General features: G+C 47.7%; 1 protein-coding gene across 1 annotated transcript in view; it reads right to left on the reverse strand.

The window, feature by feature from the left end:
* Positions 1-1,706: 1,706 nt before the first annotated feature.
* FBXW11 (F-box and WD repeat domain containing 11) overlaps positions 1,707-26,137 on the reverse strand; it is a 53,878-nt gene continuing 29,447 nt past the window's right edge. Inside the window, exons 4-13 of the mRNA XM_010141012.1 lie at positions 23,714-23,900; positions 22,901-22,991; positions 11,526-11,663; positions 10,845-10,963; positions 9,548-9,797; positions 8,532-8,650; positions 7,812-7,922; positions 6,735-6,813; positions 5,538-5,726; positions 1,707-2,325 (exon numbers count right to left, since the gene is read on the reverse strand). Of these exons, the coding sequence (XP_010139314.1) occupies positions 5,565-5,726; positions 6,735-6,813; positions 7,812-7,922; positions 8,532-8,650; positions 9,548-9,797; positions 10,845-10,963; positions 11,526-11,663; positions 22,901-22,991; positions 23,714-23,900 (1,256 nt within the window). The 3' untranslated portion in view covers positions 1,707-2,325; positions 5,538-5,564. The remainder of the gene's footprint in view (positions 2,326-5,537; positions 5,727-6,734; positions 6,814-7,811; positions 7,923-8,531; positions 8,651-9,547; positions 9,798-10,844; positions 10,964-11,525; positions 11,664-22,900; positions 22,992-23,713; positions 23,901-26,137) is intronic.

The raw sequence follows: 26,137 nt of genomic DNA on the forward strand, positions 1-26,137 counted from the left end.
TAGCAAAACAAAGTCCAGAGCGCAGCCAGGACCACGACCATTAATCCCAGGAGGAAGTTCCTCGGGTGCCAATCACGAGAGTCCACCGCTATGGTACACCAAGCACACAGAAGTTTCGACGGCGTGTTCACGTACCGTGACCGCCCAAGGAAAAACAGGAATTTCATCTTACACATGCAGGTAAAAAAAGGACTCGGCTCTTCGGAAACAAATACCTTTTTTTGTCAGGGCTGCGGCAGATTTTTCCTGTTAGACAGTTTAATATTAAAGCTATCAGGTGAGGAGGGTGAAGAAAGACCCTGTCACGAGCTACTGTCGAGCTTAACCAAAAAGGGATCTCGCGGGTTCGCCACCTTCTGCGCTCCGCCAGGTTCGGTCCCCTCGATGACACAAACACTGTCGTAGGAACAGGCACGTGGGAGTCAACCGCCGATCCCACCACCTGGCAGTGCCGGGGGCAGGGGAGCAAACCATAAGCCACATTTCTGGGACGGCTGGGGATGGCCCTGACGTGCGCTCGCGCTGGGTTCGCCTGACACCGTGTCACCGGCAACCGGACACCCCCTCACCCTTCTGACCGGAAAAGGGGAACCGCAAACCCAAGCGAGTGCTGCCACAGGACACAAAACACACGATGTACAAGCGACCAAAGGAATGACAGGGCGTCCCTGTGCCGGCACGCGTCCTCCCCGGGGACACAGGCGGACTGCACGCCCAGCTCGACCGAAGAAAAGCCACCGACAGGCGTCGTCACACATGGTTAATGCAGGTACAACATTCACGTCTGCATTTATCCCTGTCTTCTTCCAACACGAGAAAAACGCGGTAGCGTTCCATGACCACATAAATTAGAGGGGAGACTATGACAACGGAGGAGCAACCTGCTGAGACTTCCTAACGAAGCCTGCAAACGAAGCGGGGCCACGACCAGGGTGTCACAACCCGGTCACGGCTGGCGGCTGCGGGAAGAGAACCGGCGTGGTCGTCAGTGCGGCACCCAGAGCGTTGCCAGGAGGGGACCTCCGCTCCACCGCCAGGAAGGGGCTCAAACCAAACAGAAAGGAACTGAGCTGTGGCCCACGGCGTCTTCTCCGCTGAGCAGCCAAACTAACGCTACGGGAGGAACCGGCAGGAGCGCTCCACCGCCAGGAAGGGTCTCAAACCAAACAGAAAGGAACTGAGCTGTGGCCCACGGCGTCTTCTCCGCTGAGCAGCCAAACTAACGCTACGGGAGGAACCGGCAGGCGCCGGCGAGGACCTGCTGCTGCGGAAGGAACGACAGCGGTAAATACTGCGGCACACAACGGTAAGATACAGAACATAAATTAAACAGGCTTTAATTCTTAAAAAGTTTAGAAATTACATTTTAAAATACGTAGTTCCCATTAAAAAAAAATCCTAATGAATACTGAAAACCTCCTTTTTGCAGAGAAAACGTCTCGGTAACTCATATTAACCCCTACAGTGCCAGTAGTTAGAACATCCTGCTGCCAAGTGCCACCAGGTTCGGGTTGTGTGTAGTGCCAGGAGCTGCTGACGCCAGCACCCGGAGGTTCCGCCGTTCTGTACAGTCTATCTACATGCGGGAACGGGACTGGAAGTGAGGCAAGCGCGGGTGGCGAGGTGGTGCTACACCGAACATCAGGGAGCGCGGGACGGCTGAGGTACAGAGCACGGCAAAGGGGAAAGACGGTGCTATACAACTCGTTCCGATAACCTACCCTGAATTACGGGTCATCGTTAATTTAAAAGAAGGTATTGGTGCAGAAACGAGTCAGCTGTAATCCAAAAATATTACTGAGCAACTCAGGAATATTTCTAAGAGTCCAACGTACGCTCCTAGCAAACAAAACGGGCTCTGGTTCTGTCAGCAGAGGAAAGTCTAAAGGACAACGGTGACTCGGAAAGCAACGCTCTGTACATTCTGGGCATGTGTTTGGCACCCAAATTTCATCAGAGAATGTTTGTTTTTCCTTTAAAGTCAGACAAAAGTGCAAAGCAATATAAATTAGGCCAAGTCCTTTCTTGGCTTCTGATTTCTGAAAAACAAGCCGCCGGAGTTCAGTTTCTACGGACAATTTACATGTGAAGCTTTGGATTTCTCATTGCGGGGAAGGACAGGCTTCTGAAATTCATCTACTCGCAGTCAGTGAACTTGTAGTAAATTCAAAGACGACCACTGAGAGCAGGAAAGAGTAAGAAATTTAGATATAGAATTGTGCTGCTTTGCATCTACACAGCATCTAGAACCAATTCTGACTTTAGCTGTCAATCATCTTCAGGCATGGAGGAGCCAAAAATCCAGTAGTTCAAGACTGTGAAACCCTGGAAAAGACAAAAGAGAAGGTACGAGTCAAAAAGCAACATCTGCAGATGCGTGGGGGAGGTCAGGCCCACACCTCCTTTGGCACTGCGGGCAAAGACGAGGGCTGCCGCACTGAGGCGACGCGGTACGGGGTGCTCGCCCGGCAGTACTTCCCTCGGGGCTGGCAGCCTGTACTCTGGGGAGAGACACCTCCAAAGGACGCTGCCGTGGTGGTGGCACGCGCTCTGCGCTCAGCTGAGGAGCCAGCTTCTCCATGCTCTAGTCCCTGGGGCGTCACCGGAGCTTGGCAGTTTTCTCATGTGCAGTGAGAACCAGAGACCCTCCTGGGGACCAACGGGTGACCCACCAGGTCACCCACCAAATGCCCAGCGACAGGGACCTACGTACAGCGGCGGGAACGTTTCCCTCTCCCCGCACAGGGGGCAAAGCTCTGCTGCTTTGATACGTGAGGTTTTTAAGAAAACAGACAAACAGCTCAAGTAGTCTCGCACTCCCGTTCCCTTTTCCAGCCACGTGACTCCGACAGCGTGGAGCCAGCGCAGGTTCTTGGTGTAATTAAACCTGAGCTTTGGTTTTTCCTGCCTCTTCCCCACACCATCTCTACGGACCGGGGAGAACCACCCTCTTCTGATGTGAAACTCCCCTGGAAGGGGAAACCATCTTCAGGCGCTTCCCCCAGCCCAGGGGCTGGTGTTGAACAGGGAGTATCAGACTATCCCGTGGTGTTACCGTAAACAACAGGAATTCGACAGAAAGCGCTCAAACTCTCGCAGCAGCTGCCAGCACTGCCACAACTGATCCGCTCTGAAGGGACAGCACTGAAGCCGTGCAAAAACGTGACAGGGCTGCCCCAAATCTCAGAAATCTCCCTTGTCTGAAAGCACATGAAGCTGCTTCGTTAACCTTCGTAATGAAGCATTAGTTGTTTGACCAGGATGTGATACAGATTTTGGTGTTCTTGGATTCTACAGTCAGACAAACCTGTCAAAAGTGACATCGCAGCATCTCTCCTATATAGGGAATGGTTATTACGGGACGTCACTCCCACACCACCAGCTCCCGGGTCAGGGAGGTCTGCGCGGTTTCGGTTGTGCGTCACGGGACGAGGCAGACACGAGCTGTGCGGAATTGGAAGGGCAGAACACCCTGCCGAGGGCATTTCACTGCCACCTCCATGGCAGACGGTCTTGTGGGCCACGTGTGGCAAGAGAAGGGTAAGTCACTGCTGGTGACGGAAAGGGATAGAAGTTTTATTCAATTCCTCGTTTCTTTTGTGCTTACTACACGCTCTGTATGGCTTTTCCCTGAATCAAAGCTGAGTCGAGTTCCCTGCCAAATAACTTCCATCATTTGAAAACCAAACCAAATCATCTGTCAATCTCAAGTTCTAAGTTAACTGAGGATTGTTCCTACAACTACTATCATTTTCTCACACAGCCGATTTTATCTGCCTGAAAAGGCAAGAAAAAAAAATAGAATTACTCAGAAAGGAGGGGAAAAAGTTTTCTAGAGAGAGGGAAGATCATTCAGCTTCAAAAAGCCTCGGCGTTTCCACAGCAGAAGGTCACTTAGGTAGGGCCCCGGGGCACAGACACCAAGGGCTGTGCCTCTGTCTTAAAAGGAGCAGGACGACGTCCCCGGGGATGTCACCAGCAGTGACAGCACCCAGCTTTCCACCACAAGAACGCGAGTACATCATCCCGCACCAAACAGAAGTCCCTCTGAAGTGGGAGTCAGAGGCAGGCAGGGCTGGAGGAGCCATCCTTTGGGTCGTTCCAGGAGTCACTGCCACAGCGTTGTGTCCTTCAGGCACTTCCTCGCTCTGCATAACCATCGAGTCGAGCAGTTCAGCCTCTTCAGATTTCTCTGGCTGTGAGGTTGCCTGAACTCCCCTTGCAGCAGGGTTCTTAGAAAGCAGGTGTAGGGAGAAGTTCTGTTAACTGCGGTCTGCAGCATCACAGCATAAGACTTAGTCCTTAACCGTGGGACTAATTAAGCAGTTACCGGTTCAGCAGACGGGCAACTCCAGCGATGGCCAGAGCCAACAGATCCAGGTGTCACATCCAGAGACGACGTTCTCTTGGCTTTGTTTTTAATGAGGAGTTCAGTGAGTAGGAAAGGCAGCCACCACTTCCCTGGGGAAGGCTCAGAGGTGACAGAAAACAGATTTTTAAGAGCCAGCATCTCCAAGAAGCCACGTGCGTCTTCACAAGGGAAGGTATTTCCTAGCAGAGATCCTGCAGAAGGAGGGGGAAAACCTGAGGAACTCCTTGCCCCAGCAGGGATAAGCATATACGGATGGATAATGAAAATCCGTGCCCACATGAAGGCAGGGAGAGCTCTTCCCACAGCATTTAAGCAAACTATTAATTATCTACTTCAAATAAAATAAACCCTTCCTGTTGGGGCAACGTTACTCCCCACTCCTCTCTCTGCGGTGTCTCCACACCCTTGGCAGCATCCGGTCTCAGCACTGGCAGACGGGGCTCTGGAGGAAGGGGTGACCGCTCTGCTGTGGAAAGGCTGTGCCTCGTTTCCGAGTCCCCGCGGTCACAGCTATTCGGGGCAGCTGTGAAGATGACAGGAGGAAAAGAGTCCACTGTCCTAACAGCTCTACAGCAGAGGTTTCACCACCATGCTTCCAGAACCACATGAAGGTGACTGGCAAAATAGCGGAAACAGAAGAGGCAGAGTCCGTGGGCGCCTCTGAGCCGTCACGCTGCCTACCGCAAGGTACTTTTCAGCTCTGACATCCTCCCCTACTCTTTGAGGCTGTCACCAAACTGCTCATTTCTGAGGAGCAGCTGTCCAAAGACCACTCAGTTCACCAGAGGTGAATTACAGAGCTCACTGCAAAGCTTCACACCGTGCAGAGCACTAAAAGGCTCCGATTTCACAGGGTACCTGGAATACCTGTGCACCGCACCAAATCTCCTCCATTTCCTAGAATGTTGTGAACACCTAATTTATAACTACCCATAAAATACCCGCGGTACCCACTCACACTCAGGAGGGACTACAGCAGGGGCAAGATACCTCGACAAGGTTTGCGAGCAGGGGCGTGACCTTACAGCTAGACTCTGAAAGAAGCGGCACCGACAGGTTTTATTTTCTTAAGGAAAACATCAGCTTGTGTTTTGCCCGAGCCAGCCTGCAGGCAGAGCGGTAATTTCAGATATTTAGGATACAGCAGTAGAAGAGGGAGGCTTACCTTCTGAGGGCAGTAAAGTGCAGACTGTTATCTGGAGATGTACGTGTATGTTCTAGATGGAGAGCGGGTCTCGTTCTGGGCACTGGGTGGCACGTTTAAGAAATCCCAAATCAGAATTGTGTCGTCGTGGGAACTACTAATGATCTGAAATTCATCAAACTGGAGTCTAAAGACACGTCCTGAATGTTCCTGTGAGCAATACGAAAGGCGTTAGCAAGGCAGGAGGAGGGTAACGCTTCCTTACGCGTGTACTCGCTCACGGACCTGGACACAGCACGGTGTGCTCGACCCCTGCGTGCTGGTCTAGAAACCCGCAGCTGTAATTGCCCTCGAGGTTAAGGAGAGCTGGGTTTGTGTGTAAGGGTTTTTTCAGCCAAACACACCGTTTCGTGTGCTTCCCCACGCCTCCTCCCAGAGGGGCCAGCCGTGGAGGCTGAGGTTAGTCGAGAGCGAAGCAGCCTGTCAGTTGAGCAGCAGCAATTCCAAAGGTGACAATCTGCCATGGCTCCTCTGAGGTGCTGCTGGCACTCAACGCTGCTGCCAGCTCCGTTCTGTGCAGCCCTGACACAGCACATCACAGCCCCGTCCAGGCCACGCTGCTCAGAGGGTCGTTAGGGCATCAGGACAACTGTTCCAACCCCGCCGTCACACCCGGTGGTGGAGCAGCACATGCTCCAGCAGCTCTTTCAAGAGATCTCAAAGGGGCACCAAGAGGCCCAGCAAAGGTTCCCCTCTTGTCCCGCTTACCCGTTTTTAATCAATTTAAAAGCAGTACACTGCTTTTATCAGCGAACTAAACAAAGCTGTCAGACTGATCCCAACTCTGACCTGAGCTACAGGACACCCACAGGACGGGAAGAACCGACTTTTGCAGTAAAACTAAATGCACCCCGTTCCTGTGGGGTAAAAGACTAGTTAAACCGCGTCTCTGTGCAAAGATTGCTGAAAGGAGGGACAAATGGGGAGCATTTTAGAGTAGTGGAGAACCTCAAGCTCGAAAAACTCGATCGTTCTTTCAAGCTCAGATCCAAAACATTCAGAATACAACAATACAGACATTTTTCTTTATTCTTAGAACAAGCAGCAGCCCGAGCTTTATAAAACATTCGGAGTTTCTCACTTAACCCCACTATAATAATAAAACATCTCTGACAAATAAAAATTTCAGAAAACCCCAAAGGAATTAATTTCACATACCACTAATGTACGCAAGCACAATGTACTTGCTGGGGCACGAGGGTCAAGAGCAGCTTGCAAGTCCCAAACTTTAATTTTGCTGTAAATAAGAGAGGAAGGTCGTTATGAAAGCATTCTTTCAAGGGTGAGCAGAGAGGAAACACCTAAAGCAGTGGCCAACGTGCCAGATTTCCTTGATGGCTCGTTCCTCAGGCTCAAGCACAGCGTTAGAATCTGTCCTCACTAAAACACTAAGTCTTGTAAAACACGGATGGTTTTGTGTTCCTTTAACACAGTGATGTCTCTGCCATGGACCGAGGCGGTTGGTTATGTGAAAGACAAACTGACTGTGTGTGCACAAGCCATTCTGGAACGGCAGGAGATCTTGAAAGCTCACAGCACTGCTGATGAGGTGGAACATTCCAGTGGGAGTTAAGCCGGGGCGGCCAACCCCAGTGAGACAGCGAACCCGATAAAAGGCTAGAGACAAACCCAGTTCACGAACTGTGCTCAGTAACTCTGCTGATCACATGAAAAATAAATCTGGCAGCGACAGAAATGGAGGGTTTGGACATGGATGTTGTCTGTCATGAACCCACTACATGCTGAAAATGGAGTGAGTCAGAAGCGCCAAGAGCGGGGCTCCTGCCCTCACCCAGCAGAAACGGTCACTAAAGACTTCTGAGAGCCCCAGGAGATATTTGTGCTCACAATAAGTATTTTCAGTGCTGCTGTCTTATAAAAACAGAAAGCCTAAATTGCTCTAAGCTCATGTGACCTGGCAAGGAGCAATTCCTGAGGGAAGAGACAAAGGAATGTCGCTTCAGCCAAGTGAAAGTTTACTTTCTGTGGCAAGTCAAACCGGAGCGATAACAGAAATCATAGGAGTGCTAGAAGAGCACCAGAAAGGCAGTGTCTTGGCTACTTCAAACTGCCGCCTGCTGCACTGAAACGCTCCAGCAGAAGCCACTCAGTTCAATACGAATCCGTTAGTCCCATGGGAAGAGAACCCTTCAGCGAGGAAACACAAGGCTCAGGGGTTTCCAGAAGATGCTTTGGCAACAGAGACCATTTTTGCAATTGCTTTCAGGAACATACCCATCGTAGGCTCCACTAACAATCCTCTTGTTGTCGAACCTGATGCATCGAACCAGTTCTTCGTGACCTTCTAACACTCTTAAACAGGCACCGCATTCAATGTCCCATAGCCTTAAGAGAAGAGAGGAGACAGTCTGTGAGCGCTCCAGGGCCAGCTCCGTGCCTTAGGCCCTGGCGATTCACACACGCTGCGGAGTGGTCTTCTGTGCGAGAGCGAGCATCGTTTGCTTAAAAAGGCAGGAGACCATGAGATGCTTCCTGCAGGCAATCCAGAGGGAAGTTTGTCTGGAAGCTGCAGTCTACCCACGTTAGTTATCAAAACAGATTTAATACAGGTTCGACATCTGATAATTTATCTTGGGAAGCTTTCTTCTATTCTGCATACACCAATGATGAGGCTCAGAAGGTAATTAAGAAAACCAGTGACCAGCATCTCATCTCTCCAAGATGACAACACGGTGATGAACTACAGCAATAAATAAAAAGCTTTCTTTACCTTTGACATAAACCTCCGCGTCCCACTTTTCCACAGGGATGTGCCTGTGGAAAACTCTCGCACTGAGTTAGTTCCATTCCTACATCACCATCTCCAATACCAAGACCTACCAAGGACCTTCTGCACACGCGGCAGTGCCGGACAGCACCAAAGGTCAGGGGAAACCCTCTTCCTACACGCGTAAACCTACGCTGCTGCGCCCGAGAGCGGCCCCGGACACCCACCTAATGGTATTGTCTGAAGATCCACTGACGACGAGCCGATCCCTGTACTGGAGGCATGCGATGCCGCGCTTGTGCCCATTTAGAGTACGAACAAACTCGCACGTACTTGTACTCCAGACCTGGGAAACACAACAGGAACGCTCCTCTGAGAAACAGGCCCACGCAGCAGCATGTCAACAGAAGCCGTTATGAATTCACAAACAGAAGCACTCTAAGGCTGATTTCAAAGCCTTGATTACCCTCGATCTTGCTGAATTGGTAATCATTTTTAAACGTGGAAGTTATCACGTGCACAAAAAGCCCACAGTTTTTTACTGAAGAAATTGCTAACTATCTACTGGCACGAGAAGGCCAACAGCGTGGCCTATGAAAGTTTGGTGGCTGCTTCCTTCTCAACATCAAACGATTCAATCACCTTTGCCCACTCTGAATGAACGGTAACTGAAGCTGTCACCTTGAGTACCCAGGGGCTCATTTTCCAGCACAGAGTGCAGCAGGACCTCTGGCAGATATCTGGACACCAAACTGCCAAGAGCTTTTTGGCAGAGTCTAGTCTGGTTCTAGAGAGGGAAGGGTGGGAACGCCTTTGTAACAGTGATACACTCTGGGTAGCTCAGATCTGCTGGTATGTAGCCTCTTAACCCTTCAAACATGGCAAAGCCTGGATGAGCTGATGGGAAGGCACGGTGAGGGAAGGCAGCTGCTGATGAATTGCATGTCTGGAACGGATTGCCAATTGAAATAAAAAATCCTGCTTGGAAGAAGGCACAGAATGTGCCAACCCATCTTGAGACGAGGGCTCAAACAGCGAAGGGGCTTTACTGTTTTGTAATTGCACGGCAGAAGCCACAGAAGGGTTACAAGCCTCGTTACGGCATGAAGACATTAACCGCTAACAAGAGGAAGCAGCACGCTGAACAGTAACAAAAAAGGCTCAGAGCCGCTCGAGAACACCACGGCTGAGCTCTTCTGGCGTGGTAGGGTCGCAGAGCTAGGTCAGAGCTCTGCCAACTTACTTTAATGGTCCTGTCACCCGAGGCTGACACAATATACTTGTCGTCGAAGTCCACCACGTTAACAGCAGCACGATGGCCAACTAAGACACGGCGCAGGGTGATGTCAGTGGGTGATGCCATGTCCCAAACGGCAATCGATCTGTCCTTCGAGCACGTTACCATCAAGCCGTTGCTGAACCTCAGATGAAGCACTGCCTCGTTGTGATGGATCAAGGTGTTCAGAACTTCACCTGTATTTACATCCCAAACCCTGCAGAAGAGAAGGGTTTTATTCCACGTGAAGGATGATGTCTACGGATGGTATAAAGTGGGAACATGCAGGAGTCTGCTGCCGTCTCTAATGGAGAGCTCTCTGGCTCTTTAACACCTCTCAGGGTCTGGGGAAGGCAGGAGGATGGGTGCTGGGGACGTAGTTCATGGCTTGGATTCACAAGCACAAGTAACAGCAGCGAATGATTAGGCCAGGACATGCCTAAGCTGGGACCACAGCTAAGAGGAAAGAGCTGCCTAACAATTCTACGACTCTTCCAGGATGACTAAAGCTTGTGCAACGTATAAATTGACAGAACAGACAAAAACAAGTATTATCAAATATAGGGGTTTTTCTGTTCTACAACATTCATTCAGATTTTACACATGCCATTAGCAGCTGGGATGTAGCACCCTCCAAGGCTACCTACTGCTTCACTACCTACTGCTTACTGGAAGTGAAAAATCACTACTTAATTGGGAGTACCTGAAGGGCGTTAGGATCAGCTCTTAAGTACTGACATCTTTATGGAGACTGGCACTGGAGTACCGAGGCAGGAGACAGAGCCCTTCCGCTGCGCTGCACCCCCACGTCTTTACATTGGACATCTACTGACCACTGAGTTCATACGAATTTAAACTCCGAATTTAAACTCAGAATCACCAAAACTGCCGTCAGACAAGTGCTCCATATACACCAGACACCTTTTTTCATTAATGGTCATAATTCAGAGACGTCAGAAGGCCCAACAAGTAACACCCTAAATGAAGACATTACTGTACAGTTGGCGGTCAGCCATTCTACAGCTCCAGGATAGGCCTTGAATCGCTCAGCTCATATTCCTACAAAGTTCTAAAGACTAAAAAAAATGAAACTAACTTGGAAAATAAAAAAAATACTGAATGTGATGCTTTGCTAAGTATGAACATCTTGGGTTTGGAATAACGGTATCATGTTCCTATTAGTGAAGCTCTCTGATTAGAGATTCTTATAAATATTCCCAGCCCCGACACTCCAATGAGCTTCGTGCAAAGGAGTAACACTCACCTCACTGTGGAGTCTGAAGATCCAGTTACAATGACCCTTTCATCGTACTGCAGACAAAGAACCGAGCCAGTATGTCCTGTTAATACTTTCAAACATTCCAAGCTTGTTTTGTCCCAAATCTGTTAAAAACAAGAAGTACAAATGGCTTATCAAGATCAAGAACATAGACCCAAGGCTTGAACTCTGCCACAACTGGGAAGGAAGGAGGAAAATTAGAAGTAGCAGGAAGAACTGGTGGGCAGTTACAGCCTGTGCTATCAGTGGGTCTGTCCTACCTTTTAGCATAAAGAAATTTTGATGCAGATTTTTGACAGAACAGTGAAATAATGGGCAGGAAAAGGCCACAGGAAATGCCATGGACAACCAGTGTGAAAGGACCCTACCAGCAATGACAAAAGACACAGCTAGGGAGAGTGGCCCACACAGTCTTCATTCATGTGACGTGATCTCCCATTTTCTTTGTGGTCTTTTGACCTCTGGCTGCAGCCCCCAAAGTTTCCAGAGCAAAGTACAAGAGTAAGAACTTTGCCAGGCTCCAGAGGCCATCCCATCCCCATAAACCCTGCACAGATCAATACATTTCTCTGGTCTCTTCATGGGACAGAAGGAAACACGAGCAGCCAGCTTTCCCAGCAGAACCACCCCCTTACCTCTAGGGAAAAGACCAAAAGAAGCGGTTACCTTAATGGAGTTATCTCGTAGGCCACTGATAATCTTTTCATCATCATACTGTAAACAGTAGACACCTTTGCTGTTCTCAGAGCGGCACTGAATCCTTTGCAAATTATGCCGCCCGCATCGCCAGTTAGATTCTATAGTCTGAGGAGAAGGGGAACAACCGGGGGTTAGGCTCGAGGCTGCACGCTTGAGCACGCCTGCTGCGACACACACAGAGCAGCCTTGCCACTGTCACCACGCCATCCTGAACGCGGCACGATACCACACTGAAACGCATCGTGTCTTTCCCCCCCAATAAAAACACACAAACCCCGCTGAGGTAGAATTAGGACTTTTATAACGTCGTGCCAAAAGCTACGTGTAGTGGCGAAAATTATGGTCAACCAACCTTAACGAGAATTTCCAAAGGTGCCACTGGAGAGAGAGGTTTAATATCATTCAGTCCCCCCCGTATTTACACGGCTGTCTGACATAAGAGCAAAGATTAAACCAGGAGCTCATACAGTGCCACATCCAGCCTCAGCTGAGTAACTAACGCAACAGAACTGCCCAGTCCAGCGGGGAGGTTATGGGAGTTCTGGGACCGTGCCTTCCCCTCCCCACTCATTTCACCTACTCACTGTTGTCACACATCTTAGAAACAGATTTTGAGACATGAAAGACTCCTCCTTACAGCCCGATAAAAAACAAAACTGAACAGGGACTGTAAGATTTCAAATAACAATAATTAACCCCCCCCAACTTCCTTTTTTTTCCTTCCTTAAAATCCATGTAATTCTCTACATCTTCATTCTGCAAGATATTTTTAAGGCAAGAGAACTGACACACCTTAACACTATTTCATAGAAGAACCAGGATGATTTCCATGTTTTAATCCACTTTATTACTTGTAAGACACCCAACACTGGTTTCAAGGTGGAGGTTGGTAACGACGATCCTAAGAGAAGCCATGCACAGAACTCCAGGCAGCACCTGCAGCCCCCACACAGGCTGGGAGGCTTTCCACCTTCCAGGAGAGGCTGGTTTTTCAGCTATTCCTCAGGGTTCCCCATCAACACTGCATGGAAACCCAGGGAGAAGCTGATCGATGGCCCGTTTGTTTGGAAAAGCGTATTTATCATCAAATCCTGCTCTCAGAGGCACCTCTGCAGCCTCTCCGAGACTGGAAAACAACTGAAACACTTACAGACAGAAGCGTAGTGCGACTGTAACATCCCGATTCTAGGAAAACACGTCTACTCCAAGGGAACGCTACCCCACCGCTTTGTTTTCCACTCATTTGCTCCTCCCGTTGTCTCCCATTATGCAACTGGGAGAGAATTACACAGCCGTAATACAGACCTGATGAGCCACAGGCATTTGTCTATGTTAAGGGTTGTAAGTACTGAGAGATGCTTCTAGAGGAACAAGCTGACAAGTTACTCATCCCTGCTCACTCTCTCCCACTTTGGAGGGGAAACTAATGACATTAAGACAGCAAGGCATCTCTCAGCTTGGGATCAGCTTTTGTGGCCAGCTGATTATCAGACTGGGCTTAAAACGTTCCAACCTGACGCTGCGCTGGTTCAGCCTTGGACTCCTGACTTGAAGGTACCAGCCTGCGCCTTATGCTCCTTGCTTGGTGAGGGATGGAGGTTTTGAGGAGGAAGGACAGGCAGTCCTCAAGCTTTATCTGAATTATTTATCATCCATGCTAAAAGGACAGAACTGCAACTCCTGAACTCCTTTGTTGCTAGAGGTGACCCTCGGAAGCAGGAGAGGACTGAAGACACTAACGGCATGAACCAACATAATGAGAGATGTGAAGGCAAGATATTTAAAAATGCAATAGGCTTGGAAACCAGATACGTTTAGACATTCAAGTCTTAAGAAGTCTTAAGGGAGCGGTTCCCTAAAGAGATGTTCTTAGAAAGGTCTGAAACAAGCAGTTGTAAATAACACGTGCCAGATTACTCTAACTGCCGAGTGCTCCACCACCACGGGAGCACTTTCACGCTTCGGCTTCCTGCAACAGTGATTACCGATAGGTACAGGAGACCATTAGAAGAACATCAGGAACACCACAGATCTGAAATTTTGCTAGTAACTGTTTCCCAAACAAAACGGCCGTCACTAGAAGCACGTTCACTGGAGGTTCGGGATGCTGGCTGGCCCGACTCTTAGAGGTGCACTAGGGAAAGCTACTTAATATGCTCCCCAGAAGAAAATGCTGGCTTCAAATAAAAGACACTAAAGTAGTCTGTTGTATCTACAGTCGAATGCAGGTGCACATTTTAACTCTGTGAATAGATGTCATTTCATTTAGACATTATACGGTGTGGCTACTGTGGGAAAATACTCGATGCTTTTCGAGAACTTGTAGAACCCCCTTGCACTGTGTAAATTCTCAATACGCTGGGAAAGTCGCCACAATACACAGAGCATATACAGCAGCATTTCAGTGGGCCGGCATCAGAGTGAAAACAGATGTGGATGTATAGAGAAATAACATTATTTTAGATGACTAAACCGGGCTGAGTGGGTGGGCAAGCTGGAGGACCTTCTGAAAAGGAACATGTTAAATACAATACTGGCAACCACATGAAAGCTTCTTGCTATAGGAAATTTCTGGTTGTCACGGGATAGTGCAGTTGAAGTCTTCATCTGCAGCCTCCTTGCAGAGCTATCTCAATAGCCCGTGCACAGGCTGAGCGGGCAGGCCTGCACGTACAAGGGGCGAGGAACGAAGCACAGAGTTTTATGGACTGTCACCAGCATCAAGGAGTCGATGATGAAGAGACCCGCAGCTTATTTGCATATTCATGGCACCAAACCTAACACCAATATACACAACACCCACTGTTGGATTTTCTACGTATCCTCTCAAAGTCTCCACGGGAACTGCCTCTAAACTCGCGTTTTGCAATCACAAGCACGATGCTGCAGAACAGCAGCTCCTTAGCTCACACACACCAAGTCCCTCACGCCTTCCTAACAGCTCACTGGAGCAGGAGCAGCAAGTAGCTGACAAACGCTGTATAACCAACAAAATCTGGATGTTCAAGGGATAAAGACCAAGCACGAAGCCAAAGCACCTGCCACAGCAGGAGAACCATTTGGCAGCTGAAGAAATGCATAAATGGATAAAAGGCATTTAGAGAGAAAAGTACACACAGAAAATAGTCAAGATGTCGAGGTACAGCCAAGCCTTGAATGTGTTCACTGGTACAAAGATGCACAGTAAAATAAGAAGCAATTCATCTGGATTAACAGCTGGAACATTAACTACACGTTGGGAGCATTAAGGATAATCTGCTAGGAACATTTTTTTCCCCGTTTGATAATGCACACTGTGTTCAGCTCCCTGGCAAAAAAATGCATTTTAGCCTTGTGAACGTTTACTGCAGAGTAAGTGGGTTTATCTTAATCCCATAAACCATGGAGGTTCTGTTCCCTCTGAACACACAATTCTCCTGCAGGACAAATGGGGCAGTAAAAAAAAAGGAGCACACACATTTGTTAGGTACCTAGGTAGGGATTTCTCCTGCAGCATCGGGCATTTACACCAGGGGCAGTTAACATTCAAACTCTTGCATTCTTCAAAGAGAAAAACCATGAAGGGAAAAAATGCAGAGGAAAGGCAGAAGCAAATGCACTTAAGTCATCAGAGTAGAGAGGGCTTAATACTTCATTTGTTAAGAAGTTCAGAGGGTTGGATGAGCTTGGCCATGGCACCAGGCTCCCTGTGCCTTTGAGGTCATTCCTCTCACGGGCTCTCTGAAGATGCTACAACCATTAGGAGGAAAACCAGCATCAAGTTCTTGAAGAGGGAATCCCTAGATCCTGGCTTGAGTCTGGAAGTTGCTGCTGGATCTCCAAGCTGCTGTTAGTGAGGGCCAAAGAGCTTCTGTAGTCTCTGTAGCAGCCTGAAGAAGGAAGGCTACATGATGCTTACTTCCTAGGAGGCCCAAACTGGTCCTCAAGAGGAATCTGCAAAGAGCTAGCTGTCCCATCAGTCCCAGGAGAGCACGATTTCTGACCAAGCAGGGATGAACGCCTCGCAGCAACAGATGAGGAAGCACGCCGGCAGCAAAGCCTCCTTCCAAAGCAACGCAGAGGGATATCCAACGCTGCATCCAGCACCCCCTCCGTAAACACCTCCTCAGACTAGCTGCACAATGGTGGTGAGGAACAAGACAGTTCTGTGGTCAGGAAGGCCTGCAGAGCTTCCACCGCAGCCGAGCAGCAGAGTTGTGCCTGCAGACACTGCATACCTAGTGACACATTCACCAACACTTGAACATATTGTCACCTGAGCCCGTAAACGCGTCTGTGGAAGTGAGCAGCGGGGGACACATCAAGAACAGCAATTGGCACTGCTATTAGTAGAGAGAGCAGCAAGTCCTGCAAACCACCCACCACATCTCTATCCACCAGGATAACGAACAGTGCATCTCACCGTTTATTATCCTGCTTTACCATCAAGAATGTTGTCTTGCCCTGTTAATTCTCTCACCCTGTTCATGAAAGCTGAACCAACATGATTCACGCTACACCACAGGACTCAGAAGAGCGACTAAATTTGGATTTTACCCTCAAAATGCCGCATGACGCTGGTCCCTCATAGGAAAACCGTGTGCTGTCCCAGTTAGAATGCATACGCCGCTGACCTGAAAACGCAGGCGCTACTGCTCGTCACAGGAACGTGTGCTTTCCACGACCAAGAATTCCTCACGTTTAGATTATTCAGAATTAAAGCCACGTGAAAGTCCAGAAGAAATTGTTGCCATGTTACATGGGAAGAGACAGTAAACAAATGCAAGGACATAAACCTAAACAAAGATTAATTCAAAACAGTGATGACTTTTGGAATTTACCTCATTTCGTGCAAGCAGAAGAGTCAAGTAAGAATGAAAACCACCTTGATGAAGAACAACTGAAGCACGTCTAGCCAACAGAGGAACAGGGATTCACCACATCTTACTACCATAACACATGTTAATTTTTACACATATCGATGTATATATTCAGAGTTCAGCTTTTCCTAGCATGCGTTACAATTAAAGCCTGACTTCTTGGCAGAATTCAAGACCTGGAAATTAAGTTCCCGATGTTTACAGCTGCTCCGGTAAGATCCAAATGTGGAAAATAAAGTCCGTGAAGTGTTGTCTGTCTCTGCGTGCGGTTGATCCAGTAGGTACGAGGCTGCTCCGAGGTCCACCGGGTAAAACTGCTCCTGAGTCTCGCTGCAGCTTTGCTGAAGCCTTTTGAAAGCCACATTTAAAGAGAACCGATCAACCTCAGGATGCCGAGCGAGATAAAACTCGTCAGTGGAATATGCTAATGTCTTATAGAGGAGAAGACTTCCACAAACCACGTCAAAGCCCACTGACACAGAAGGAACATAGGAATTTGCTTTGGGAGAAAGCTGACAGCGTAACACTGACCACTGCATCACACCGAAAGAAAAGACAGCAGGATCCCCGGTGTCAAAACGGTGTTAGGCACCAGGGAGAGCTTAGGCCAACCAGGTAAAAAAGGCAACACGAAGTGAAGTTGCAGACCTAAAGAAGAGTTTAGCACTAGGTATGATCACACTGCCCAGGAGAGTGGCAGTGTCGGACTTGAGGAGACGCAGCACACTGCAGAGGCAGGACGTGAGAGACTTGGATTACTCACACGTAAATGAAGCGTAGCTGCATCGTGTCCCTGTGCTCGGCTCCATGCGTGTGTTCCTGGGAACACATGTACTAGCCAAACGCTGCTCTGACCAGTACCTCTGTTCTGTTTCCCCTGGGAGGGAGTGAAGAATCCGCTCAACTCCTCCTCTGGAGGACCTCTGGCAGGTGGACACAGATGAACGAAGCAGGTGCTCTTTCCTACCGAGCACCTCTGCAAACCTCAGCCACACAGCACGAGATCCCAGAAGAGACTCAAGGGCAGCAGCTGACAAAAAAAAAAAACCTTTTTCACCTCTGCAGCTTCCATGACCAGAGGAACACCCACTGCTGGGTCTCGCTGCTTTCCACTCTAAGGATCCCCATTTCCAACAACTTCCATCAACTAAGTCTAACGTGCTTAAGAGTAAAATTTCAAGCTGTCAGGTTACAGATGCAAGATCAAGATACACAAACTTTAAATGGTCTCCTGCTTACACCAAGGTGACAGAGGAGGAGTACTGCTGTAACTTCAGATCTAGAGAGGAAATCTTAAAAATAGAGGCCAACGGCAATGAACACAGCGAGAGGTCCTCTGAGGGACGTCAAGGACACACACACCTGGACTGTGCACCACACCTAACAGAACAACGCTGCTGAAAAACAAAACTATCCCACCTTTTAGGTTCCTCTGGAGACAGTACGTTTAGGCACACCACCATATAAATCCAAAATTCTATTTAAACAGGTAGTTATCAGCCTCTGGCAGAGCCCAGGGGCATCCAAAGCGCTCAAACAGGAACAATAAATCCCTCTTTCAAAACCAGGGAAGAAAAACAGCAGTCTTGGTTTGCCCCTTTGTGGCAAAAAGGAGGTATGACGTGGGCAAAGGGAACACAAAAAGCCAAGCCAGGGATGGGTCCCCTGCCAGGGGCATCTGGAAGAAGTCTTCTGCCCCGGCCAGAGTGGAAGCCACAATCTGTGCCATGCAAGATGAGAACTTTGTCCCTGCCGCTCAAAGGCTTCCCCTTTCCTTGGCCAGTTTCATTTTTGGGCAATGCTTTTTGGAAAGCGCCCCTGGGGTGGAGATTCCAAAAGCTGGCTGAAAAGACTCCTAGGCATATAATGCTGACTAGATTGTCCCCACACGTATGTAAAATTTCTCCAGCATCATAATTAGCAACCAGGGGGTGGTTCCCCTGCGAGGGGCATCTGGAAGAAGTCTTCTGCCCCGGCCAGAGTGGAAGCCACAATCTGTGCCATGCAAGATGAGAACTTTGTCCCTGCCGCTCAAAGGCTTCCCCTTTCCTTGGCCAGTTTCATTTTTGGGCAATGCTTTTTGGAAAGCGCCCCTGGGGTGGAGATTCCAAAAGCTGGCTGAAAAGACTCCTAGGCATATAATGCTGACTAGATTGTCCCCACACGTATGTAAAATTTCTCCAGCATCATAATTAGAACAGTACTAAACAAACGCATTTCCTTCAGAAATTATACAATGCAGCCCTTCCGAACAAAGATCTCCCGGTGCTGGCAGTGACGGAGGGCGAGAGCTGACTTTTTCCCCTTGCTTTCAGATTTCAGTTCCAGCCCTAAAATCTGAACTTTCTCAAAATTTTGAAGAACACATGGTGTTTATCTGATGGCCTGGTGCCACCACCTTCCTAAAGTCTTCCGCAAAATCACATTTTAATTCTCATCTTAATTAGGTGGACCCAAGTCTCCATGGAAACAAGATAAGGGCACTGGCCATGTGCCTAAAGATAAGGAGAACATTTATGAAGTAAGTCTTCTCAGCTCACCACAAGAAATAGATACTGGTGCTAATCCCGAGGGGAAATCGGAATAGTTGGCCAAGCTTCACAAATAACATGGAAAAAATCCAGGGACTTGGCGTCCTGGAATCAGCAGTATTAAACTTCCCATCCTGGCAACGTGCCAAATAACACAGTCCCGTTAGAGGAGCTGACCTTTGGGACCGCCCCGGGCACAGGATAACCTGCACCAACCAACTCATCTCCCCAAACAAGGTCTTGCAAACCCAGGTTTGGTTTTCTAGGTTTTCTAAGCCCCACGTCAGGTTTTCTCTTTAAAAAAGCTCCTAGAGAAGGAGCTTGACAATTCAACATCTGACTTGGAGACATGTGCAATTACTGGACCACCTCTTGTGAAATGAAACAATTAAATATTTGGCTTCGCAGGGGAGGCGGAGAGGAACTACCTCTTTCCAAGAATTTGGTTTCAGATCTCTAAATGTCCTCGTATTTTCAAATCCAATGATTTCAGAAGTGACATTATGTTCCTGAAATGTGTCTGGCATGAAAGAAACAGCTATTGGCACTCGGAAATTTCTGGAGAGGCAAAGGAACCTCCCTTTGCCAAATCACCGCCTGTATTACCTTGCAGCTAACAACGCTCTGCGGTTGCACGGACTTTTGACTCCAAATGCAAATAGAGCCCAAGGGAGAGAATTCAAATTTGCTATTTATCATCCCTCATTTTTCGTTCCAGTTGATAATTCAGGTTTTGGATGACTTTTCAAATTCTGTCAGTCAATGCAAAGGAGCGAGCGCATTTGACTTTGAGCTTATCTCTGCCCGCAATCAGTTGCAGTAAATAACTAACTTATCATTAGCATTTGGTTAATCTCTGTGCTCCACAAGTAAAATACTGAACGACAAGATTTTGGGGTTACATCAAGTATATTTTGCTGTATTAAAATATCAAGTCCTTTGGATAAATGTCTTACAAAAATACTTATATAAATGCTGATGTGGTAGCCTTTGGCTCATCACAGGCTCCCCAAACTCTGACCCTCTGACAGAAACAGGAAGATCTTATTAAAAGTCCAGGCAAATATTTGAAGAAAAAACATTTTAGTATTCAGAGACACAAAACTGTTCATCACAGCTAAGATGAAAGTCTTATTTAAGAGCTTCTGCACACTGCTTTGAGAAATGAAGGACTGAGGAAAATGAAACTGAGGGAGAGCATGACTAAAAACAAAAAAGGCAGGAAAAAGTTCGGAAGTGCCCCATATCTTATAGCTAAGTTTTGGTCTTGTTGTTACTCACCAGCTGCGTTTTTACACAGTATAAGCCACAATATTTCAGAAGGCTTGAAGCAAATATACAAAAAGGGAAAAATTTGACATGGCACAACAGCCCCGTCCTCCTGCCTGCCCCCTCCAGACGAGCAGTTTGGAAGAACCAGGAGCGGGAAACGCGCTGCCTGTATAAATGGAGCAGTGATGGATCTGGAAGCAGAGACTTCACCCCTCGAACCGGACAAAGACCCGTTTGTTTCCTCAATCTGGGCAAACAGAGGCTTACACTTACTTTGCTTAAGTGAAGTTCAGAGGTGAGAGCCCACACCTGACAGGTCCTGGCTCCAGCAGCTTCACTGCTCTAGCAAAGGAGCCATGGGCAACGCTGAGGTTAGTTGCCAACAGCTTAAATTCTACCCCAAGTGACTGACAACAACCAACCACCAAAGGTTTGCCATAGGTTTGTTGGCACAAGCACGGAATGGAAAGTACAGAACTCCAGATTTCCCCCGAGCAGCCTTAAATCTGCTTCTCTAATCTTGCCTCCCTGACTTCGAGTCACAGAGGAGTTCCCTGCGTGACCCAGCAGTATTTGACATCGCTAAATTTGACAGAAACTATGGAAATGCTGTGCTGAAGCAGCTGGAACGCCCGGCACTTCGGAATGGGCAGGAACTGTGGCACCAGCTTACGGTTCACTCTTCGCCCGCCGCAGAAGGGACAGCTCTCCTCCAACGCCCTCCTCTCACGTTACTGTGTTTAAGGACTACTGGCATGGCACGTTTCACCCTTCCAGCTCCCCCGACTCTGCATAGCCTACATTTACCACCTCACCCACCTGAGCATCACCCAATGAAAAATAAAAATTTATGAGGTGAAACTCTGAAAGTGAGGGTTCAAAAGAGCGTTATAAATTTCTTGACACCAATGCGTTTTCTATCCATTTTGAATACACAAGCCTTCACTTTCCAGCCCAGGGAGTGCAAATTTTTCTCCTAATTTGAGAGTTTAATATATTTATTGTTAATTTAATGAAATTTAGCTTTTTAAGAAATACATTCATGACTACAATATATTTTTGGTGGCACGGCCTTTCCCCACTCCCAAATAAGAACTGAAAATGTTTTACAATTAATATTGATATTGGTGATGAGAGAAGGGGTTTGATTTTTTCCTCCGTATTTCATACCAGCAAGAACTGTCCAACACAGGAGCTGCATTTCTGCGCAGTGTCCTAGCAAATCTACAGCCACTCAAGAATCAAAGTATGAAACAGCAGATTGCGACAGTTCCAAAGGCCTCAGAGCATCTCCAAGGAATACTCCCACCTCAAACAATAATAATTCCTATACAAATGTTCAGCTTATACCTAAATAAATGAGTTTCAGAAGAACAACTTTTAAAGTGAGTTACAATAACACTGAACACTTCCAGTGTTCTCAGCAAAGCTCTTCACTTTTCTTCATTTTCTTCATTTTCTTCACTGAACTATGCTAGAATTTTGCAGAAAGCAAGAAAATATCACATTAATAATTCTCCTTAATCCCACGGGCTGCTTTTCACTGCAGTATCACTGTCATTAGCTCTTCAAATAATACAATGGGTATCATCCTGCTCACGAGCAAACATCACGCTGGGTCTTATTTTGCCTATGCTACATTTTGTACTTAACTCTTTATCAAATGTTTATAAATTACAGCATTTGTAAATTGCATGGCAAGGGTTATAAAAAAATATTTGAAAATCAGATGTTTTCCAGCAGATACATTTTACAGACAGGTTAAGAGTTCTGAATAATTTTGTTTACCGAGTGCCAAGCGACACAAATTCACATTTGCCATAGCAGAGTGATTCCATTAGTTGACATCTGCCTTAAACATCCCAACGCGTGTCTCCCCCCTAATGAATTTCAGACCACTGATTTCACATCCATCACATGGTTGAATACATCCATTACAGTCTGGTATAACTTAAGAGCTCTGTGGTGGGTACACAGGAAACTGAGTAAGACAGATTTTCTGCCGGTACGCAGAATACTAAGAGGATCCTGATTTATCAGAAACATTTTAAAACGAGTGAACAAGCCTGACTTTGCCAATATTCTTATGCAAGATGAGCACAATTTTATATCAAAGCAAAGAACAGTCATTCCTGTAGTTTCATCACCACTGGTACCCCTGCGGGGTTTATACTGTAGGGCTGAGTATTGCTCTCAAACCACTGGAGAGGAGAAAAAAACCCCCGAAGGGTGAGGAAAGCTGTATTTGCCACAGTCCCCGCTTTAGAAGTAATATATTACTAAATGAGCAATTTTTTAAATGATTGGTGTGAAAGGCATTAACCCTCAGATCACCTTCTGAGTGAGTGTCACCAATATATCAGAACAGTCAGCAACACGTGGAATTGTCTTGGAATAGTGTGTGTTCTGAAACAGCTCCTTTATCAGAGATCATAGTCCCAGAAGGATCCAAAAATCATTACAGGCAGCAAGGATGGCGTTAACCCTTCAAGCTAACACACACACTGCGGCAGTAAGTAGCTGAGGGTGTTCCCTACATCGCCTGAAGAGGCAGAGCTCACAAAGGAGCAGTGATACAGACACGTATGACCGCTTCATTTCGCCAACACTCGCTGTCTTTGAAACACCAACAACATCCAGCATTATTTCTCCAGCAGATATTATAGATCAGAAAACGTACCTCTATGTCCTGTATTATCTTTGGGTATAAGGACCTGTAAAAGGAATTTGGGGGGCCGTCTGTCGGTCTGTTTTTAAACAGGTACTGATCCCTGGAAAGAACCAGAAACATGTTCTTCAATGTACCACAAAGAATCCAAACCGTAAAGGAATTCAAGATCTGTGCAGAACAAAACCTTATCACACATTCTCAGGGAACACTTCTAGGTTTTAGACTTGCTGTTACAACCCTTGTGACTTTACAGTTTGACAGCTGTATTTAAAATGTCCAAGACTAAGAAGGTAACAGGCATTTTCCTCGTGGCATTCCACATGAGGCTTCAAAAGGCTTTTAGCCAGCAGGGTGCTGCCCTCTCCCTTTACCACAGCCCTTGCATTTTCCTGGGCACACCACTAGAGAGCACAGAAAAACAGATTTCTACAGCAGAACACCTCACCTCTTCAGATACTCCTGAAGGATAGGAAAACTCCCTTGCCACAAAGATACATGGGTGCTCTCTGCAGCCACATCGGCTGTTTTACATTTTAAGAAAAAAAGTGTAATTGGAAACACTTCACTCTAGGAAAAGCCCTGCAAAACATGTTGTTGTTGCTTGTTTTCGTGAGCTGCTTCTACATGGTAGAGCTCTCTGCAAAACAGAAATTCCAGATTTGCAGACAAAGCCAAAGCAGAAACAGGAGCCGACAGCTTTTGCTGTAGCTACCCCCAACTAGTCCCTAGTGGAGAGAAGGATCTCAGCGTCTCGGGTTTACTGTGAACTTACTTTCTGCGGAGCTTGCGAAAGGTGAATTTGGTTATTGTCAAGGTACTTACCAACCCCTTCGTTCTGACAGTCCCTTCCACAGCGGATCTGTGCGTACCATTCTTTCAATCAGTTTTTTCCACAGCATTCCCTCAGAGATGACTCTCTGCCATTCCTTGCACACCAGCTCTGCTGCACAGAGCGATCTGGCATCAAGGTAGGAGAGGATGTTTTCTGCTATGTGATCTAAGCCTTGCTCTACAACGAAATAAAGGCAATGGAACGTCAATCGCTTCGCAGTAAACTGCTAAACAAGCTTTGCAATAGGTCCGCTTGAAGGCACTGCAGCAAGAGGATAATTAATTATACATAGAAGCAGCAGTTACAAATTAATCCCAACAGGTACACTGAAATCCAAGACTGCACTCCTCCTCTCGTCTGCCTCCTGGACTGTCCCGTTTCCACAGCCAGAAGGAGCGCAGCGTTCAGCAGAGGACACAAACAGCAGAAGGCATTTTGTCTCTCCCAGCACGTAAGGCGCTGCGCTGCAGGAAGATCATTTTCGAGCAGGTGCTTTACTAAGCAGCAGTAATAAAATATTCAAAATATTGATTCTTTTGCTATTCCTGTACATAAAACGGTAGATAACTGAACCCAGCAGAAGACAGGACTCCAACAGGACAAATGCACGTGTAACCAGAGGCATGAGCAAAGATTCTGCAGAACATTTCTAGCGTCAATTGCAAGGCCATCCATTTTTTGTATTCAAGCTCCTTCTATAGCCTACAGGTGCCAAGTCCACTCCTGAATTTCGTTCAGGACAGAGGTGGTGGAGCCTATGGCAGAGACACTGTGCCCTGAGCCTGGCCTACGAAGGGGAGATCAGTGACACCGAGTTTGACCGTAACTCATTAACTGCAAATGGTGCCTTAACATCCAGGGCAGATATCCTGGTTTATTGTGTACAAACACTCAGCTCCACGCTCAGAAATCACGGCTGAATGATTTTTCACCAGAAGCTGGGGGGTTGAGGCTTCTCTTCAGCTGGAGAAAAAGTCCAGAGACACAAGCCTTCTGAGACAAGTTCAAGTGGAGTAAATCAGACTGTAACAGGCAATACAGCATTTATCTGGGGGCCAAGGGATGTGGTTGGGTGGGGTGTGAGAAGCAGCTAGGAAACCTCAGGATCAGCAGGAGTCAAGTAACTCCCAAATAGTGAGAAGGGACAGCTCAGCTTCTGCACCGCGAGTTCCAGCACGAAGTAAATTCCGTTTAGCTGCACAAAGGTGTACTTACAAAGGCTGTCCCTACAGCCTTCTGGAGGTCTACCTTAGCACCCTTCCTGCGCCACTGCTCTCCTGCCCCAGGGCTCACTGCTGTCTATGGCACTGGTGTGACGGGCCAGTCTGCATGATGCTGGTTTGAGACGCAAGGAATGACCCAGCAGCAACATACCACGAGAGAACTCCCAAATAAAACAACGTTACCCCAAATGAAAGCCCTTCGGCAGTGCTTAAGACACCCCAAAACAACATCTACCCATGTGACACTCTCGCTTTAATTTCACCTGCAGCATAAGCCACGTTCTTGTGGATCCAGGTCTGCGAAAGGCCATGTGCTGCAGCGTATTATTTCACACCCATCAGTCAACACCCATCCAAAAGCACCGGGTACTTAAGGTGAAGCTGGCAGAAAGACTAAGCACATCGATGAAGATGATGAACGCGTAAGCTGCCACCACTGGTCTATCACGACATAAAGCAGGTGGAACGCTGCACGCATCTGTGAGGTGTCAGATTCAGAACCGTGACCGCAGTGCGTACAGAGGAGCCACGCAGGTAATACGCTTGCGCTGCATTTAAAATAGCCATCAAGCTTTGCTGGTTCATACGCCAACTGCAGCGTCACTGGTCCCACAGAAGCAGCTCTGCTAAGTCTGGTACTTGTTTCAAAGGGCCTGCAATTTGCTTCCCCACAACCTCCACTGACTCAGGTCTAGAATAACTCCACTTTCATGAGTAACGTATGCCAGTTGGCCAAGCATGAAAACCATCCTTCAAACTAGGAGATGACGACTTTTTAATTTTCCACTTTATCTCATGACAGCCTACTTCAAGCTTCAAATAGTCCTGAAAACTCAAAGAAACTACTGTTAATTTTTTAAATTAAGAAAGTGTGTTTGTACAGGCCTCCACGGCATGCTAAACTTGGTGAGGCCTTCTGAAAAATGGATAGCAACAGAAAGGCTGGACAGGCTGGGTTGATGGGCCAAGGCCAGCAGGCTGAGGTTGAACCAGATCAAGTGCTGGGTCCTGCCCAGGGGTCACAGCAACCACCTGCAATGCTCCAGGCTGGGGGAAGAGTGGCAGGAGACCTGCCCAGTGGAAAAGGACCGGGGGGTGTTGGTCAACTGAATGTAGGCTGCCAGTGTGCCCAGGTGGTCAACAAGACCAACAGAACCCTAGCTTGTATGAGAAGCAGCAAGGGCAGCAGGA

The sequence above is a fragment of the Buceros rhinoceros genome, unplaced genomic scaffold (genome assembly GCF_000710305.1).
Source record: "Buceros rhinoceros silvestris isolate BGI_N320 unplaced genomic scaffold, ASM71030v1 scaffold9468, whole genome shotgun sequence".
Classification (NCBI taxonomy): domain Eukaryota; kingdom Metazoa; phylum Chordata; class Aves; order Bucerotiformes; family Bucerotidae; genus Buceros; species Buceros rhinoceros.